Below are 20,919 nucleotides of genomic sequence, written 5' to 3'. Positions count from 1 at the left end.
TTTGTCAGTCATGGGGCTTGAACTCTGGGCCTGGGCACTGTCCCTCAGCTCTTCGGCTGAAGGCGAGTGCTCTACCACTTGAGCCACAGTGCCACTTCCGATTTCCTGAGTGGTTTATTGGAGATGAGAGTCTCATGGCCTTTCCTGGCCAGGCTGGCTTTGAACCAGGATCCTCAGATCTCAGCCTCCAGAGTAGCTAGGATTACAGGTCTAAGCCACTGGTGCCTGGCTAATCTGAAGTTTTTAATGTAGTGTCTTGGTCTGACTTTAGTACCTGAGTAATGATGGTCTCCTAGAATGTTCAGAAGTGTCCTATTTTTTTTTTTTTGGAAAAGTTTGAGAAGGATTGCTATTCTATAAATAGTTGGCTAAGTTCACTAGTGGAGCCATCTGGTTCTGGGCTTCTCTTTGTTAAGAAAGCTTTGGTTTCTGATTAAATCTTCTTACTTTCTAGCCCAGAGGCTAGAAAAAAATGGCCATTGTTGCATGTGGCTTTGATGGCTATAGAGCTGCATTTTTGCTTTCTTGCCTTGGCTGTAGAAAGCAGGGAATGCTGCCCAAATGTTCAGTAATATTGGATAATTAAACTGTAGAAAAGGAATCCTGAAGTCAGCTGATTTGAGATTTACGATCCTCAGGTTGGGGTTTGGGTAGAGGGTCAGGTAGAGGCAACCAAAAAGCCACTAGTGTCTAAGGAAGGATACATTTCTGAATATGGGAATTGGAGTAAGACTTGAACAGATGGGCAGAGAAAAGCCACAATAGAGGTTTAAAGCTTTGGGAAGCGAGAGGCAAGGAGAAAGAGGGACCCAGGGATTAGCAGTACAGGAGACATGCTATGCAAATGTGTTAAAGAAGGTTGAAAGAGTTGGTGTTGATATGTGTTAGGACTTCCTCAGTTTTTCTTGTAACGTTAGGTAAAATCTACATTGCTTTGCTGTACATGAATTCTTCTTAGAGAGTGGGAAGAGATTTTGTGTCCTTAGCCTGAGTTGGTTCCGGGATGGGAATAAACTAATAAGATAACCAAAATGATAACATGTGGGAATATCTGACATCAAGATTATGTATAATCAAGCCGGGCGCTGGTGGCTCACACCTGTAATCCTAGCTATTCAGGAGGCTGAGATCTGAGGAGCGTGGTTCAAAGCCAGCCGGGGCAGTAAAGTCCAGGCAGGAAAGTCTGAGAGACTCTTATCTCCAATAAACCACTAGAAAACCGGAAGTGGTGATGTGGCTCTAGCAGTAGAGCGCTCACCTTGAGCTGAAGAGCTGAGGGACAGCGCCCAGGGCCAGAGTTCAGCCCTCACGACCGACCAAAAAAAAATAAGAGAGAGAGAGATTTTCCCCCAAAGTGGTGTAAGCAGTGTTTACTTGTATGCTGCTGAGAAAAGCTGTTAGACTGGGAAGCTGATGATATATGAGGGGCTGGCTAATGTGGCAGAGGAGCTGAGACCTACAAACCTATAGATAAAGGAAGGGGAAAGTAAAGGAAGGGTGCGCATAGCAGTGGCTTTATAATTTGGGGGTAGGTGTAAGGCACTGTTTATGGGGAAACTGCAAATTTGGCAGTGATAATAAATAATACATCAAATACTTTTCCCTATACTTGTGTGAGTAGAATCTAAAATTGTTGGTGTGTTTAAAGAACTAGGCCAGAGCTAAATAGGTAACTTTTAATCTTGAAAGTCAAGACTCTCCACTGTAATTTGAGTTAACTATAAGAGTTGTAGAGTTTGTTTCTTTGGTCAAGACAAAAGAGAAATAATTCATGTCATTTGTTTACCTCTACCATGATGTAAATAAAACCTTATTAGAGGTCAGAAATCTGTTCTGAGTATCTTCACAGATCTCTTTAACTATAAACAGATTACTGTCTAATGGGACTTGCTGGTTTTTGTTGTTGTTTTCTTGCCAGTCCTGGGCCTTGAACTCAGGGCCTAGGTACTGTCCCTCCTGAGCTTCTTTTGTTTAAGGCTAGCACTCTATCACTTGAGTCACAGTGCCAATTCTGGCCTTTTCTGTGTATGTGGTACTGAGGAATCAAACCCAGGGCTTCATGCATGTTAGGTAGGCATGCTACCACTAAGTCACATTCCCAGCCTGAGACTTGCTGTTGAACATATGCTCAGTAATCATTAGTTGAAATGAATAAATACTAGATAGCTGAAGAACTATCCCACCAACATAAAAACTTCTAAAATTGCATATATTCAGGTTGGCAGCCTTTTTAGGTCTTCATGCATTTTTATTATATCCCTAAAAAGTAAACTGAACAAAATTTAGCCCTTTTTGAAGATTTTAGAGGAATTATAATTCAGATGTTAAAGTCTACTGATACGCTCAGAGTTCACTAAAATATATAGAACTATTTAGTTTGGTGCTTATGGCTTAACCTAACTGGGCTTTTGAGTTCTTAGTCTGTTTTTGCGGATTAAAAAAATTATTTTATTTATTTTTGGTGTTGGTCCTGGGACTTGAACTCAGGGCCTGGGTGCTGTTTCTAAGCTTCTTTTTTGTTCAAGGCTAGAGTTCTACCACTTGAACTACAGTGTTAATTCCAGCTTTTTCTGAGTATTTTCTTGGAGAGAAGAGTCTCATGGGCTTTTCCTCCCCAGGCTGGCTTTGTACCCTGATCCTCAGATCTCAACCTCCTTAGTAGGTAGCTAGGATTATAGGCCTGAGCCACCAGCACCTGGTGTTAGTTTTTTGTTTGTTTGTTTGTTTTTGTTGGTCTTGGGGCTTGAACTTGAGCGCTCTATTGCTTGAGCCACAGTGCCACTTCCGTTTTCTAGTGGTTTATTGGAAATAAGAGTCTCACAGACTTTTCTGTCCGAGCTGGCTTTGAACAATCCTCAGATCTCCACCTCCTGAGTAGCTAGGATTACAGGTGTGAGTCACCAGCTCGGCTGGTATTAGTTTTAAATTTTTAGTACATCTAACTTGCAGGCTTTTCTCTCTCCTTTTAATTTCTTACTTCTAATCATACTGATCTACTGTTGAATTGGTTTGGAAAACTCATCATGTACTGTAAAAAATAAAATTAAGAATAAATAGACTGGGGCTGGGATGGTGGCTCAGTGGTAGAGCGCTTGCCTTGCATGCCTGAGGCCCTGAGTTCGATTCCTCAGTACCACATAAGCAAAAAGAAAAAAGCCGGAAGTGGCGCTGTGGCTCAAGTGGTGGAGCGCTAGCCTTGAGCTGAAGAGCTGAGGGACAGCACCCAGGCCCAGAGTTCAGGCTCCATGACCGGACCCCCCCCCAAAAAAAAAAAAAAGAATAAATAGACTATAGGGCCCTTTTGGGGACAAGACTTTGCCCTTTGGCTCCATCTTATCCATTCATTTTTTCATTTCTGCTGGGGTCAGCACTGTGATCCTTATTATCAGTGTGCTCAGGGTCAGCCTTTCTTGGCAGCTCAGAGGCTTTTCTGTGGTAGAGTAGAAGTTAAGTCTTCTTTGGGTTTCTCTCTCTGTTTCTGTCCTTTTCCCCTCTTTCCCTCCTTTATCTCAATCCTCCCTCCCCCCCACCCCATAAACCTAGGACCTTGAATGTTCCAGGAAAGTTTTCTACAATTGAGCCACATCTCCAGTCCAATCAATTAGTTTATATCTAGAATTAAACATCTGTTTTAGGATCAAGTATACAACAAAAAAAAGTAATGAAGTGTATGTTACTTTCCCACTCCTTTAGGAAATACAAATGAAGAGGACTGCAATTGAAGCTTTTAATGAAACAATTAAAATATTTGAGGAGCAATGTCACACACAAGAACAATATAGCAAAGAATATATTGAGCGATTTCGCAGAGAAGGAAATGAAAAGGAAATTGAACGGTAAGTCTACTTAATACTTCCAAGTAAGTTAGACAAGATTTCTTTTTCCCTAATAATTCCTATCTTGCCTGTTTTTGTTGTTGTTGTTTTGTTGTTGTTATTGTGTTGTCAGTGGTGGTGGTGGTCTTGGGGATTCAACTCAGGGCTTGGACACTGCCCCTGAGCTTCTCAGGCTCAAGGCTACCACTTGAGCCACAGTGTCATTCCAGCTTTTTCTGAGTAGTTGATTGGAAATAAGAGTCTCACAAACTTTCCTGCCTAGGCTGGCTTTGAACTGTGATCTTCAGATCTCAACCTCCTAAGTAGCTACTGGTACTCAGTTTATCCTATTTTTTTTTTGGTCGGGCGTGGGGCTTGAACTCTGGGCCTGGGCGCTGTCCCTCAGCTCTTCAGCTCAAGGCGAGCACTCTACCACTTGAGCTACAGCACCACTTCTGGTTTTCTGGTGGTTTATTGGAGATAGGAGTCTCACGGTCTCTCTTGCCCTGGCTGGCTTTGAACCGCGATCCTCAGATCTCAGCCTCCTGACTAGCTAGGATTTCAGGCGTGAGCCACCAGCGCCTGGCTTTATCCTGTCTGTTTTTTATCTCCTCAAATTGCATGGTTCTGCTCTGTGGATCACTTGCTGTTTGTACTAACGGCACTACACAGAACCTCCTCTCATCTGTGTTCTTTTTCTGTCCCAAACTAAGTTGTTCCTAAATTTTGCTCATCATTTAGCACTCGTTACACACTAGTTTTTCTTTTCTTTTTTCCTTCTCCTTCCTTCTTTCCTTCTTTCCTTCCTTCCTTCCTTCCTTCCTTCCTTCCTTCCTTCCTTCCTTCCTTCCTTCCTTCCTTCCTTCCTTCCTTCCTTCCTTCCTTCCTTCCTCTCTCTCTCTCTCTCTCTCTCTTTATCTCTATCTCTTTCTTTTTTTGTCAGTCATGGGACTTAAACTCTGGGCCTGGGGGCTGTCCCTCAGCTCTTCAGCTCAAGGCAAGCGCTCTACCACTTGAGCCACATCCGGTTTTCTGGTGGTTTATTGGAGATAAGAATCTTAGGGCCTTTCCTGCCCGGGCTGGCTTTGAACCGCAATGCTCAGATCTCAGCCTCCTGAGTAGCTACAGGTGTGAGCCACCCCACCATGCCTGGCTTAGTTTTTCTTTCCTTTTCTTTCTTTCTTCTTCTTTTTTTTTTGGTCAGTCATGGGGCTTGAACTCGGCCTGGGTACTGTCCCTGAGCTCTTCAGCTCAAGGCAACTGCTCTACCACTTGGGCTACAACGCCACTTCCATTTTTCTGGTGATAAATTGGAGTAAGAGTCTCAGGCTGGCTTTGAACCACGATCCTCAGATCTCAGCCTCTTGAGTGACTAGGATTACAGGTATGAGCCACCAATGCCCAGCAATACATTAGTTTTTCTAAAAAAGGAATATCTTTCCTGATTCCCCAAAATATTTTAAGGGCCTTTTGACCCTAGAGTGTTTGGTCATAATCCCTGAATGCCTGTCACTCAACTCTAAACTCACTGAGAGTAGGAATGGCAGCTCATTTTCGCTGATGCACTTGAGTCACCACTTGATACTTGGGAGTACGTAATAGGTGCTTACTGATTATTCTTTGAACTGAAAAGTATCTTTGGCAGTCATTAATGAGAGATTAGAGTAGATCAAGGCTGGGAATGTGGCTCAGTGGTAGATACTTGCTTGCCTACCATGCATGAAGCCCTGGGTTCGATTCCTCAGCACCACATAAACAGAAAAGGCTGGAAATGATGTTGTGGTTCATGATAGAGTGCTAGCCTTGAGCACAGAGAGGCTCAGGGACAGTGCTCAGAGTACCCAGGCCCTGAGTTCAAGCTCCAGGACTAGGCAAAAAAAAAGAAAAAGGAAAAGAAAAAAGAAAGGAAATACTGATTACTGACCAGATATGGCAGGTGTAAGAGAAGTAAAAAATTTTCCCTAGGGGCTGGGAAGGTGGCTCAGTGGTAGAGCGCTTGCCTTGCATGCATGAGGCCCTGGGTTCGCTTCCTCAGCACCACATAAGCAAAAAGCAAAAAGCCGGAAGTGGCACTGTGGCTCAAGTGGTAGAGTGCTAGCCTTGAGCTAAAGAGCTGAGGGACAGTGCTCAGGCCCAGAGTTCAGGGCCCACGACTGGACCCCCCCCCCAAAAAAAAAAAATTTTTTTCCCCTAGATTTCTAGTGTGGTATTTGTTTATTCACTGTGCTAGGGATTGCATGAGAAACATCCAAAGATGGAAGCAACAAGTTTGATGCTCCCATGAGAACACAAATGGAACTGTCGGAAGCAGGTGGCAGCAGGATATTTAGATAATGAATAGAGCACACAGAGAGGCATAAGTATGTCTATGATGATAGATAGTAAAACATGTATGGTGTTTAGAGTAGCATGTGGTGGGACGTACCTGCAATGCCAGGCCTGTGGTCAAGGCAAGAAGACTGAAAGTTCAAGAACAGCATGGCTGTATAGCAAGGCAAGACCCTGTCTCAAAAAAGTCAAAAAGCAGAGAGATTGCAACAGACACATAGACAAACCTGGAACAAAGAAGCTGTATATGTATCTGTATATATGTATACAAATATGTATATATATGGCTGGATCCAGGGCCACAACAAGGTCAATGGGATTGTTTCTCACTTTGCTTTTTGGCCTAGCTTTTCCTGGGCTAGCCTTATCCTAAAGCTGGTTTTATGTGTGAGATGACATTGTAGTTTCTAACAATCCCAGAATCTCATATTCACAATTTAGCAACCCCAGTGGAAAGAGAGAATTATTTTTAATAACATTTCTAGCAAAAGTTATAGAATTGAGCCTCATTTTGTCAGTTGAGGTTTTATTCTTATTACTGAGCGGAACCAGTCACTATGTCCTGAGGGTAAGAAGGAAATGAAATAGAATATTCTTATTGGCCATTCTAGGCTACGTATGTATATACCTCTGGATCTGAGATGGAGGCAGAGAATTCTTAACCTACAGGGAACATCTGGGTGCCATTATCAGAATAGAAAAGGAGTAGGCATAAATAACAAGTGTCTATCACTGTTTTGATATTAGAACCTAAGGTAGGTACAGTGGTTTGTCCTCATTTCCTCAGGAGGCTGAGTCAGGAAGATTGCTTGAGCCCAGGAGTGCAATGCCTATACAACATAGTAAGACCCTATCTCAAAGAAAAAGATACCCCAAATACATTCATACTTTAAGATCATTCTGCCTTTTTGCTATTTTAGCCTTAATATTGTCAAACATTTTCACAGAATTATGATGAATTTTGACAAATTGAAATCACGTCTTGGTGAGATTCATGATAGCAAAATGCGTCTGGAACAGGATTTGAAGAAACAAGCTTTGGACAACCGGGAAATAGATAAAAAAATGAACAGTATCAAACCTGACCTGATCCAGCTGCGCAAGATACGAGATCAGCATCTTGTGTAAGTAGTCTGGGAGTGTGTGGGGATTTGAAACAATGGCATCGGGTTACCACTGGAGCTAGAGACGTTGTAGGTGGAATTGATTTGTAACTGAGTGCTGGCCAACAAGCCTGTAAGAACTTAGGAATTATCTCAATTAGTAGTAGGGGGTCCCAAAATGAGGCAAACAAAAATGTAGGCCTCTGTTTCATACAGACAAATGCCTGGAAAATGTCAGAAGGGGGCTGTCGGAAGAGCAAAGTGATACATACAGATTAAAAAGTACAGATTACTGTTTGACTAAAATGCGAAAATTGGAGTATTTGGTTATATAAGAACCACAGAGGGGGCTGGGAAAGTAGCTCAGTGGTTAAGTGCTTGCCTTGCACACATGAAGCCCTGGGTTCCATTCCTCAGCACCACATAAGCAGAAAAAAAAGGAAGTGGTGCTGTGGCTCACGTGGTAGAGCGCTAGCCTAGAGCTGAAGAGCTGAGGGACAGCGCCCAGGCCCAGAGTTCAGACCCCACAACCGACAAAAAAAGAAAAAAAGAACCACAGAATGTCGGGCGCTGGTGGCTCACGCCTATAATCCTAGATATTCAGGAGGCTGAGATCTGAGGATCCTGGTTCAAATTAAGCCAGCCTGGACAGGAAACTCTGAGAGACCCTTTCGCCAGTAAAACCACCAGAAAACCGGAAGTGGCACTGTGGCTCAAGTGGTAGAGCGCTTGCCTTGAGCTGAAGAGCGCAGGGACAGCGCCCAAGCCCAGAGTTCAAGCCCCAGGACCAAAAAAAAATAAAAAATAAAAAAGAACCTCAGAAATAGAAATTACCCTCAGAGGCACTATTACAAAAAAAAAGTCTGTATTTACTTTGTGCAGGCAGCTTGCTTAGCTTCTGACATGGTGTCTTCCCTCACGGCAGGTGGCTTAATCACAAAGGAGTGAGACAGAAGCGCCTCAATACCTGGCTGGGAATAAAAAATGAGGATGTTGATGAGTAAGTTCTCGCTAAACCTTCTGTCAGCGAGCTTTGCTCTGTCTTTACACTGCTCAGAGTTGGTTCTCATTGTCATTAGAAGGTATTGAATCTGGAACTTTGCATCTCTTTATTTGAATTACCTTAAGAAGATAGCTCCTTGAGCTCAGAAGCCTGCTCAGCCACATGCATCTGGATATTCCTACTCAGATGTTCACATTCTAGATTAGTCAGTGAGACATGTGAATTCTGTGATTTTTGCACCATAGTAAGTCATGAAGTTGTTTTAAAAAAAACCAAAACTCTGAAATAGTTCTGATTTTATGGTTAAAGAGAATAAGATTTCATTAACTTTTAGCTTTTAGATATAAGTAAACTATCAAAATAATATTTTAAATATTTAATTTTTAGGTCCTATTATATCAATGAGGAAGATGAAAACCTGCCACATTATGATGAGAAAACTTGGTTTGTTGAGGATATCAATCGAGTACAAGCCGAGGACTTGCTCTATGGGAAGCCTGATGGTTCATTCTTAATTCGTGAGAGCAGCAAGAAAGGATGCTATGCTTGTTCTGTAGTGTAAGTCGTCTCTAGGGACATGGCTTTTTGCTTGTACATGGATTAATAGAAAATCAGCCCCTGATACAATTGGTTGAAGTACAGCAATGAGGATCTATGGCTTACTTAGACCATCAATATTTGTATAAGAAAGCAGTTTTAAGCAATACTACAGTTGGGCACCAGTGGCTCACACTTGTAATTCTAGCTACTCAGGAGGTTGAGATCTGAGGATCAAGGTTTGAAGCCAGCCCAGGTAGTAAAGTGTGTGAGACTCCTATGTCCACTATCTCAGAAGTGGAGCTGTGGCTCGAGGGGTAGAATGCTAGCCTTGAACAAAAAGAAAGTAAGAGACAGAACCTAGGCCCTGAGTTCAAACCCCAGGACCAGCAACCGACACCACACTGCTTCCCTCCTCCCCACTCCCTCCCCCTGTCCCCCAAAAAAGATATACTAGGTTTAAATCTCTCTTTACTGCTTGTCAACTATGAAAATTACTTAAAACATTCTTTGTTCAGTTTCTCACCTAAAAAATAAGAGTAATAATATCTACTTTTTTGTGAGGTATTACCTACTAATATTATGATAATAATGCTACTGACAGACATGGCAGAGGTCAAAGATGACAGTGATTATGCCCTTGAAGAGAGCAAGGAAGAGAGTGTAGATGTAAGGCATTTATATGCAGAATACTCAGCACCTTACACAATCACCTTGCCTTCAGGAGTCTATTTGTCTTGGAGTCAGAGGTTGAATCTAAGTTTATTAAGTTTCAAAGCCCACATTTTAAAAATTGCACCAGGCTTTCTTCATTTCTTAAAACATTTAAGATGAACAGAATCACTGTGAAATAGCTACTGTTAGTGGGTTGTTCATCTGTAGAACTGCTCATTTTGATGGGGGAAAAGAGGGTTAGGAGGTTTTGTGCAAGAGGCATTAGCACTAGACCTTTAAAGGATGAATGGAATCTGGGGGAAAAGTTAGAAAATGAATCATATTGCCATCATCTAAAGATAGAACAGCAAGATTTCATTTCTCTCTGACCTGGTCAAGTTGTCTGAGAGGAAATCATAAGAAAATAGTTATTGTAAGACTTAGAATCTAGGAAGGAAGAGAGGGAGGGAGGGAGGGAGGGCTTGACTAGACTCAAGTCTATAGCAATGCCTATGAAAACAACCGCTAACTGTAGTCACACTTCATTAGAATGAGCATGGTTGGAGACAAAAGAGGGGCTGGCATCACAAGTATTTCCTGTTTGCTAGCTACTCTGGCCATGCAAAACCTGTCTATAGTGATCTCACATTATACTTTGAGCATTTGCTGAAGTGAGAGTCTGAATAAGTTGTTTTTAAGAAGAATCTTGGAGTTAATCACTGTGGTTCACACCTATAATCCTAGCTATTCAAAAGGCTGAGATGAGGAGGCTTGTGGTTCCAGGCCAGCCCAGGCAAAAAAATATTCATGAAACTTCCCCATCTTAGCCAATAAAGAGCTGGGTGCAGTGGGTCATGCCTATCATCCCAGCACCAAGGGAAAATAAGTAGGATTGTGGTCCAGGCTGGGTAGGCAAAAAATGAGACTCTGCTGGAAAAGTAACAAGCAAAAAAAATGGGCTTATGGCTCAAGTGATAGAAAACTCACTTCCCAAGCAAGCACAAACGCCAGTACTGAGTTCCAACTCCAGTAATGCACAAAAAAGAAAACATACAAAAGAAACTTGGAACAGGAAAGAATTTCTGCTACCTAATAATAGGTACCAGTGAAAAACTCACAGCAAGTATTATGGGTAGTAATGGAAGACTGATTGCCTTTCCCTTGATCAGAAAGAGGAACAAGATATGTATTCCAAATAACCACTGCTATTCATCATTATGAAGGAAGTCTAACTGGAGAAATTGGGCAAGAAAAAGAAAAAAAGCTATCAAGATTGGAAAGTAAGAAGTAAAAAAATGGGTTCAAGGTTGCAAGTAATATGACACAAAGATATATTTATTTTTTATTTTTTCTTTGGCTGGTCATGGGGGCCTGAACTCTGGACCTGGGCGCTGTCCCTGAGCTCTTCAGCTCAAGATGAATGCTATACCACTAGCGCCACATCGCCATTTCTGGCCTTTTCTTCTTATGTGGTGCTAAGGAATTGAACCCAGGGCCTCATGAATGTGAGGCAAGCGCTCTACCACTGAGCCACCTTCCCAGCCCATAAAGATATATTTCTATATACTAGCAATGACTAATCCAAAAATAAATGCCATCAAAATGATGAAATTCCTAGGAATAAAGTATGAGTTGTCCAGTAGAGCCTATAAAATACCTTTAAAGATTTTACTAAAAGGCGGGCACCAGTGGCTCATGTCTGTAATCCTAGCTACTCAGGAGGCTGAGATCTGAGGATCGAGGTTCAAAGCCAGCCCGAGCAGGAAAGTCCGTGAAACTCTTATTTCCAATAATAAAACCACTAGAAAACCGGAAGTGGCCCAGAGTTCAAGCCCCACGACCGACCAAAAAAAAAAAAAGATTTTACTAAAAAAGGTAGATCACTTTTTCTAAAGTGATCTACACATTCAGCATAATCCTATCAGTATCTCAGGTGAATTTGCAGAAATTGACCAGATGCTCCTATGATTGATATGAAAATTGAAGTGATCCAGAATAGCCAAAACAGTCTTGAAAAAAATAGAAACAAATTTTGATTCAAAAATTTACTTAAGCTATAGTAATCAAGAATTTGAGGAGGTAACAACGAAAGGATAAATACACACACACACACACACACACACACACACACGTGTGTGTGTGTGTGTGTGTGTGTGTTATAAGGAAACTCAGTGGAGACAGAGAAGCCATCATGTAAGAGGCCAAAGTATGAGTCTTTATTGGAGCGTGGGAGGACTGCTGGTAGACCATGTCTCAATGACCAGCAGCCCTTTGTGGCTAGCACAAAGCTTATATAGGCCAAAGCTACACAAGGTGAGTGGAATCAAATCCAGCAAAAGGTTTATACATAAGCAAAGCAAACCAGATGAGGTCACTTAAACCTAATAGAAAAGCAAACCATCTAGGGAAACAGAGGAAATCAAGAGCCAATTATCTAGGCGAAGCCTAGACCCAGTCTCCTTATTTCATTCCCCCATTGGTTTTCTGAACACATGAAATCGAATCATTAATTTTGGGGGCCTAGGCTGCATTTTGGGGCCTTAGAATTCCATTCATATAAATGCATGAATGAAATGGAATGAATGAATGGAGAATTAAGAAATAAGATCTACATTCGGGCTAGGAAGGTAGCACAGTGGTAGAGTGCTTGCTTCCCATGCATGAGGCCCTGGGTTCATTTCCTTAGCACCACATAAACAGAAAAGGCCAGAAGTGGTGCTGTGGCTCAAGTGGTAGAGCCCTAGCCTTGAGCTGAAGAGCTGAGGGACAGTGCCCAGTCCGAGTTCAAGCCCCATGACTGACAAAAAAAAAAAAAGGGTCAACATTCATGATTGTTTTCATGTATTTGTATCTGTGGCCCAATCTCTAAGGTGATTGAAAGCAACACAGTTTCACAAGCTTTGTCTGACTAATGACTTTTTTTTGTCCTTGGGCTTGAACTCAGGGCCTGGGTGCTGCCCCCGAGTTTTTTTGCTCAAGGCTTGTGTTCTACCACTTTGAGCCACAGCTCTATTTCTGGTTTTGGGGTGGTTAACTGGAGAGAAGAGTCTCATGGACTTTCGCATCTGGACTGGCTTTGAACCGTGATCCTCAGATCGCAGCCTCCTGAGTAGCTAGAATTATAGGTTTGGGCCACCAGTGCCTGGGTAAACTAGTGACCATTTAATAGCTATTATATCTGCCTTAGCATTTTTCCTGTTGTGTATCTTTGCAGTGCTGATGGGGAGGTGAAGCACTGTGTGATCTACAGTACGGCACGAGGATATGGCTTCGCAGAGCCCTACAACCTGTACAGCTCCCTGAAGGAGCTGGTGCTCCACTACCAGCAGACATCCCTGGTTCAGCACAACGACTCCCTCAATGTCAGGCTTGCCTACCCTGTCCATGCACAGATGCCTTCGCTCTGCAGATAAAGAGGGAGTGGGAAGAGTTGGCTCTCCAGCATTTTTTTCTACAGTTTTTATTAGACTACGATGAGGGCATTCTTTCTACGTAGACTGCTTGTTTTGCACAAGAAGTGATTCTGTGAATGTGAAGTGGAGAGGCCGACCAGTAGCCGGCCGGGATGGGGGAATAAATAAAGGGGCCTGGGGTTTCTGGGACTCAGCTGTACTGCTGCACTGAAAAAGTAAGCAGATGTTGTTTTTGGGAAGTTTGTTTTGTTGGGGTTTTTGTTTTTGTTTACCAGGCACCCTCCACAGAACACACTAGGCTCCATGGAGGCAGGGTGGGAGTTACATTTGGAAGCCTCTGAAGAGTCCATATTCTCTTTTGGTCTTCAGCTCTGAGAATGCAACAGGGGCTTGGCTCTGTTGGGAATTGTTTTGCTCCTATAATCTCTTCATTCCAAAAGTAAACACTTTTTTTTTTCTTCTGTGGTAGAATGGGATTTGTTTTTGGGGGGGGACAAAAAAAAAGACAACCAAAGGAAAATAGGGAGGCTTGGGGTTTCATGAAAGAATCTAAGGCAAGAGGGTACAAAAAAACCCTTCAGTGGGTGGTTTTACTTACCAACATAATTTAGGCTTCAGTGTACTTTCTTAAGAAGCATCGTTTTCAGAAACCAGTAAAATGATGTTTGTTTCACAACGAGGGAGATGGTGACATGAGTAGCTGAATGCACAGTTTTGTACCCAAACTTGAAAATCAGAAAACTAGATGTGAGTTTTTTGCAAACAAATTGGTCAATGTATTTCCTTTTGCCCTGCCCATTTCTCAGACATGAGGAATAGCATTGTTTTTGTGGGGATAGTGAGATTTGAATCATACAATGAAGTTGGTGCTTTCGTGGTGTTTCCTTAGCCTAAAGAATGATGTTTGAAACTTTTGTAACTTGTTTGTATGAGAAAAGAAAAGGTGCAATCCAGTGCTTTTAGATGGCTTGATATACCAAATAATGATAGAACAACATTGTTATATGTGCTTCCCCAAGTTTAAAGAGCCCTACAAAAACATGATCTATGGTTTGCTTTCCCTTCATCTCCCCACCCCCCCTTTTTTTTTTTTGCTGGATAGTGTTAAGGGAGTCCTTAAGTGGCTAAGGAGGGAATCAGATTGTGGTCAGAGGCCTAAGAAACCAGACTCAGGGCCCCTGGTGTCCAGGGTAAGGGTCATACCACATTATAACATGCTTCCATACAGTGGTTTCTGAAGCTTTTGCAGGGAGAAAACATGGCTTGGAGTTCAGACTGTTAATAGAAATCATCTGGAAGCTTTTCTCTGCCTTTTTTTTTTTTTTTGAGCCTGCCATTAAAGCAATGTGCAGCCTGCCCTCATGCTTCAGTGGCTGTGATTTTATGCCAGGAATCTTCTGCCCCATGTAGTTTAAACCTTCTAGCTGAGTGAAGCCAGGCAAATGAAGTGGAGGGAAGGCCATCTACTCCTGCCTTCATTATGCTCCACAGTCATCAGTCAACACTCATTTGACAAATAGTCCAGCTTGCCTCCAAGCCAATCCTGGAACTATAATAGGCTGAGTGTGACTCAGCTGTTTGAGCCCAGAGATGTGCAGTCAGGCATCCTAGCTGAGCTAGAGGAGCAGCCAGTATCTGGGTCTTGGTTCATAAAGTTTATAGCTAGGAAAACTAGTTTGGGGGATAAAAGAAAAACAGTAGTACTTTCCCTGAATGCTTACTTCAGTGAAAGTGTCTAGAATGGAACATGATGTAGACATGGACATAGATTAAATAAAAAACAAACAAAATTTCCCAAGTTACTTCCTATCCAGGATAGGAAGAAAAAGCGTCTTTGGCTTTTGTTTACACTGAAGTTTAATTGGGTGAGAAGAGACAAATGAGCCCCCTCCCCTGCTGTGTTGGTGATTTGAGCCCTTAATGATAGCCAGAACATGCTTTCCCCAACCTGCTAGATTGAAGCCTTGCTCAGCGTTTTACTGAGTTGTCAGGCTGATTGCTGCTGGGTACAGAGGTAGCTTTGCATCCCTTCTATCTGGTACTAAAATTTTTTAGAGTCCTGAGTCTTTTTTTAAAATTAAGCCAAGATGGAATATGATATACACCTGTAGTGTTGAACAAGTGTCAGACAAGGAGGGTGTAGAGGGAGCGAACAAGTACCATTTAACCTATACGTGGGCTAGCTTGCGGAGAAGGGCTGGTTTTCAGTTTTATATTTATTTTCTTTCCTTTTGCCTTGTGGTCTCTAAGATTAGAGATCATTTCATAGAGAGTATTTTCTGATCAGTTTCCACATAATTTACTTGTTCCTGAATCAGTGCCCAGAGATGTACACTGTCCATGCACCAGTCAACTAACCACTGCATTTGGAGTGTGTGGAGGGACGGTATACTGCTCCCTTGTTAGGTCCGAGTCTCCTTCATGAGTCTAGTTGTGTCCTATCCCATAATTTGGGTTCTGGGACTATCTCCTGACATCTTAATTGTGTCTCACAGAAGCAGAGGGTCAAGAGATAGGTCCAACTAGAGGAATTGATTCTCTTGGCTAGATGAGTCTGCCACAAACATGAAAACAGCTTGGAAGACACACAAAGCCTAGGCCCATCTTTTCCAGGTGGAGCACTCATCATAAAACAATGCCATTTGCACCTAGGTGTAGATGTCAAACCTTGGCCTTGGCTAGGTATCCTGTGTCCTCCTTATCTGGGCCAAGGCTTTAAAACAGGGACTCCTAATACCTCTCCAAGACTTAGTGGGACCCCTCATTTACTTTAGACCTCATTTCTGGAAGCTTGAGAACCAATGTGGTGTCTTCCTTGGGTCTCTTCTTGCTCCATGTATTCTCTTGAGCCAAGAAATGCATCTGGGCAACTCCTAGTTACTAGGATGATCTCTGCTGACAGTTAAGACCCAGAGTGGGTCTCTGTGAGGTTTCAATAGTCCTAGAAACCAGAGAGTCTATATGAGGACCGGTTTGGGTCCTCTGCTGCCAACTGCTCAGCCTTGCTAAAGTTAGCTCCAGCCACTTGTTACAACCAACATTGTTTCCTTACAAATTCCAGCATGTGACTTTGGTGCCCTGTTGTTACTTGTGAAAAACCTATTCTGTTGTCTTTGATGTAGTCAAAAAAAATTCTGTAGTTTATGTAAAAATCTGATTCACAAGGAAGTCACCTGTACGTCTTGTGTTGGGACAATTCATAATGTAGTTCCTAGACCAATTTTGCAAATTGTTATTGTCACCAGACGTGTTCAGACATTGCTGTGCAGTTGTGGGGAAGGGTGGAGGGAAGGTAAGGGAGATACTTTTCTGTTTTTACCTTCCCCAAGAGGGGATAGTCTGGCCAACTTGCTCCAGTAATGCAATAAAAACATTGCAATAAAACCTTTGTTTTCATGGTATGGAGGGCTGGGCTTTGGACAGGGTAAGGAGGAAGCAAGGTAAGGAGACTGGGCATTGATCTCTTAGAACTCTCCAGTGAACACCAAGAGAACAGTCAGTCTCTTAGGACTGAACTGGTGCCACACTGGAAGCCCTCCTCCTCCCATGAAGGGGAGATAAAATCTAGTGGACATGATATGAATCCTATCCATCCCCAGGAGAAACTCAGGTATTGAGAAAACTAAATCTGACAGCCACTTTGTCCCCTCCTAATAAAGTTTATTGGCTCTCATGACATTATTTCTGCCTGGAAATAAAAGTGTATCCATTTTCTATCCTGGAGGCAGGAAATGGGCTTGCAGTCTTTCCTGTTGTCACATTTCTTCAAGGCACATTGTTGAGGTTGCTATGTGTTGACAACATAAACAGCAAACATGACAACCACCTTAGCAGAACATTGTACCTCTTGTATCTCTTAGACTTTGCCCACTTATACTCAATTACAAAAATCTCATTGGGCAAGGAAATGGCCTATTAGTCTAAATAATGTTGCCTCTTTTCCTCCACTATACATTAGCTACTCAAGCACCCGCAAAACTGTAGATGATGTCACTTAGCCCCAAGATACTCTTACTTCTGTGCTTGGGATACTCAGAATTCTTTTCTCCTGTCGTGTGTTTTTGAATGCCACTGGATGGCTTGACATCTCCACAGACATATCTGTTGCCCACAGGCACTGCATACTTCATTTCAGAGTAAATACATAGTGGACTATCAACTTCCAACCATGGTTATAGTTGACCCTAAAACTTGCCAATATCCTCATAACTCCTCTCCTTTCCACTTGCTCTCTCCAGCTAAAGCCAGTTCTTCTAAATGTATTTTGGATTCTTTGCTCTTCAGTTTCTCAGCATCTCAATTATGATTTTTTTCTCATTTCATATCAACTGGATCATGACGATTGGCATTTAAACATGGTTGCTATCTTCTATTTTCTTATTAATTACTGGAGTTTGAACTCGGAGCCTCACCATTGCTCAGCTAATACCGTATCTTTTTTTTTTTTTTAAGGGTCTTATGCTATAGCTCAGGCTGGCCTTGAACTCAGTCTCCTAACTGCTAGAGTTTTAGGTCAATGTGCCTTATCATCCTGGCTGGCTGTCCTCACTGTACCTCCCCAATTTCTACTTATTCCCATACACTTCCTCCACTCTTGTCCCCTCTTCACAACTAAGCCTTCTGAAACAGTGGTCTACATATTTCCTGACCCGAAGCATTTTATTTAGTTCAAATTCCATCATTACCTCGAACCACTTGCTTCAGTAATCAGCTGTTGACCATACTCTCCATGGAACTGTTCCATTATAACTCATTCACCTGATTTTCTACCATCTCTGTTCTGTTGATGTCTTTTGGACTTATCATTTAGACATTTTTACCTGACAGTTTTATCCTTATCTTTGAATCCATCTATCATTTCTAGGCCAATCACCTATTTCTATTACTTTTTTTTTGCCTAAATGTTTACTGTAAAATATCTCATATTCAGCACATTGAATCTATCTCTGAATGCAGGGCCACTTATCTGGCCCTGGTTCTTCTCTATTGTTTTATATTTTTCTGAATGGAAATAGAATTCACTAGTTATGTAAGTCAGAAATGTAGTCATCATCCTTAATACTTAAACCATTCACTAACCCCTATTAATTTTACCTTCCAAATATCATTTCCCTAATTTTGCAGCTTTACAACCATGTCTAATTCTGCCCTCCCCCAAATCTATTCTCATTATAGCAACCAGTTACCTTTTCAAGATACAAACCCAGACCTGTGTTAAACATTAACTTTCAATTGCTCCCAGGGTAAGTCAATTTCCTTTCCTTTCTTTTTAAAGAGACAGGGTTTTAGCTGAATGCTAGTGGCTCACTTGTAATCCTACCTACTAAGAAGGCTGAGAACTGAGTACCAGTGGCTCATGCCTGTAATCCTAGCTACTCAAGAGGCTGAGATGTGAGGATGGAGGTTCAGGCAGGAAAGTCCGTGAGACTCAAATCCAATAAACCACCAGAAAATCAGAAGTGGTGCTGTGGCTCAAGTGGTAGGGCACTAGCCTTGAGCTGAAGAGCTGAGGGACAGCGCCCAGGGCCAGAGTTCAAGTCCTACCACCACCAAAAAAAAAAAAAGGCTGAGATGATGGTTCAAAATCAGTCTAGGCAGAAAGTTCATGGGACTCTTATTTCCAATTAACAAGCAAAAAGCCAGATGTAGAGTTGTGGTTCAAGTGGTAGAGTGAAAGCCTTGGGAGGAAAAAGCTCAGGGACATGCTGCACCTAGGACCTGAGTTGAAGCCCCAGACCAGCACACTCCCCCCACCCTCCACCTCCCAAAAAGCACTTACTTAGGCTGTGTTGCCTAGGCTGACCCTGAACACCTGGGCTCAAGTGAGCCTTGGTCTCCTAAGTAGCTGGGACTACAGGTGTGCATCATAGTAACTGGCTAAGGTACAAAATTCTTTTTTTTTTTTTTGTTGGTCGTGGGGTTTGAACTCTGGGCCTGGGCGCTGTCCCTCAGCTCTTCAGCTCAAGGCGAGCGCTCTACCACTTAAGCTACAGCGCCACTTCCTGTTTTCTGGTGGTTTATTGGGGATAGGAGTCTCACGGTCTCTCCTGCCCGGGCTGGCTTTGAACCGCGATCCTCAGATCTCAGCCTCCTGAGTAGCTAGGATTACAGGCGTGAGCCACCAGCGCCCGGCTTTAAGGTACAAAATTCTTAAAATGGTCTGTCCTCTTCCTGAGGGTCTCATTTCCTCTTTTTATTGGCTCTGTCCATTAATTCCAGTGTTTTTGGCCTTTTTCCTCATTCTCATTCTTGGCAGTCCTTATATTGCTTTAATTCCAATCCCAATCTACTTCCTGATGGCTCCCAACTCTGTATTCAGCTTCCTTTCCCTCATTCTCTCCACTCTTGACTGGTTCCTGCATTATTCTCTCTGGCCTGTGGCCCCACTCTAGCCTTTCCACATCATCCAGAGTGATCCTTCTAAAATATAAGCCTGATATCACTTCCCTAAAGTTGCCTTTCAGAAACTCAATACAGCAGTGTTCCCCAAAAGGAGCAGTTGTGGTACTTGGGGAAGGTGCCCTGTGCATCTGCATTACAGGATGCTTGGCATCTCTGTGCTCCTTCCTGTTCTTACTTTACAAACTCATAGTGCTTGCAGATCCTCTTTACCATGTTATTTTCTTTTGACTAGATCCTGATATTACACATAGGACACTCAAACCATTAGTCAACCTTCCTCCCTTCTGTACTCCCTCCCCGCTCCCCCCACCAAGATCCTCAAGGAAACAACTTGTCTTTAAAGCATCCAGTGCCTGAAGCCAAAGTCTGCTGTTAATGAATAACTGAAGGAAGGAGGAAGTGAAATAAAAGAGTATTGGAAGACTGCAGGATCAACTGTTTCCATATATGGGCTCTGCTACCATGGGCAACACACGCCCTCTGGTGGCCACTGCATTCTCAGTCCAAGATGACAAAGGTTCAAGAACCATTCTACCGGTGGTTCATAGGTACTTACGTCCCATTCTCCAGATGCAGCATCTCTTCTAACCTAGAAGTCGGGTTATGGGAAAATTAGTGCTACAAGCAATGCAACCGTTTTTTTTCTAAGTCTAACCTATAGAGGCATGACTGTGCATATGATCTAGACTACTGTTCCACCCATGAGAGACATATGAACAATGTCCGTCTCCAGCAAAAGGGTCTACTTAACATTAACCCAGAAAGGAATCAATGACTACAAACACTAAGGAGATAATTAGTAACTTTGTGTTTTCATCTCACCTGATCTTCCAACCTTTTATCAAGTATTTCTTTCATTTGAAGCTCTTTCCCTGAATTTGATTTTCTTCTTGCTGCAGCTGCTTTTTTTTGGGGGGGGGGGGGGTAATGTGGGAGATTGACCCAAGCATCTTGTATATGCCAGGCAATCGTTCTACCACTGAGCTGTGCTCCCGGCTCTGGCAATTGTTTGAGTGTCCTGAGTGTGTTGATACATGGATGGCTCTCCTGTCTAGTCTAGATTTCCAGACCCATGTATCCAATTACCTGCTGGATGTTCCACAAACAGCTCCAATTAGATATACCCAAAGTTAGTCTCCTCACTCCCTTATATCTTTTTTTTTTTTGGGTCCGGTCGTGGGGCCGGAACTCTGGGCCTGGGCACTGTCCCTCAGCTCTTCAGCTCAAGGCTAGCGCTCTACCACTTGAGTCACAGCGCCACTTCTGGGTTTTTTCTTTTTGCTTATGTGGTGCTGAGGAATCAAACCCAGGGCCTCATGCATGCAAGGCGAGCGCTCTACCACTGAGCCAACTTCCCAGCCCCTCCCTTATATCTTTCATCCTCATTTACTGGCTAAGAGACAGTCCAAGTTAGGTGATGAATGTTGGTTCTAAAGGTAAGAGACCTAAGTTGTTTGATTGTTTGTTTCTGGCCAGTCCTGGGACTTGAATTCAGGGTCTGGGTACTGCCCTTAGGCTTCTTTTGTTCAAGGCTAGCAATCTACCACTTGAGCCACAGTGCCACTTCTGGCCTTTTCTGTTTATGTGGTACTGAGAATCCAACCCAGGGCTTCATGCATGCGAGGCAAGCACTCTGCCACTAAGCCACATTCTCAGCCAGAGAC

The 20,919-nt window shown here is 42.8% G+C and overlaps 1 protein-coding gene across 1 annotated transcript in view; it reads left to right on the top strand.

Annotated features, from left to right (window-relative positions):
- Positions 1-13,343, top strand: part of LOC122108047 (phosphatidylinositol 3-kinase regulatory subunit gamma) — a 61,970-nt gene extending 48,627 nt beyond the window's left edge. Inside the window, exons 7-11 of the mRNA XM_042680018.1 lie at positions 3,694-3,836; positions 7,091-7,267; positions 8,172-8,246; positions 8,637-8,807; positions 12,655-13,343. Of these exons, the coding sequence (XP_042535952.1) occupies positions 3,694-3,836; positions 7,091-7,267; positions 8,172-8,246; positions 8,637-8,807; positions 12,655-12,853 (765 nt within the window). The 3' untranslated portion in view covers positions 12,854-13,343. The remainder of the gene's footprint in view (positions 1-3,693; positions 3,837-7,090; positions 7,268-8,171; positions 8,247-8,636; positions 8,808-12,654) is intronic.
- The last annotated feature ends 7,576 nt before the right edge of the window (positions 13,344-20,919 follow it).

This window comes from Dipodomys spectabilis, unplaced genomic scaffold, assembly GCF_019054845.1.
Source record: "Dipodomys spectabilis isolate Male_0828 unplaced genomic scaffold, ASM1905484v1 ptg000002l, whole genome shotgun sequence".
In the NCBI taxonomy this organism is placed as follows: domain Eukaryota; kingdom Metazoa; phylum Chordata; class Mammalia; order Rodentia; family Heteromyidae; genus Dipodomys; species Dipodomys spectabilis.
The sequence above is the reverse complement of the archived record's forward strand: the minus strand, read 5'-3'. Positions and strand labels throughout refer to the sequence as shown.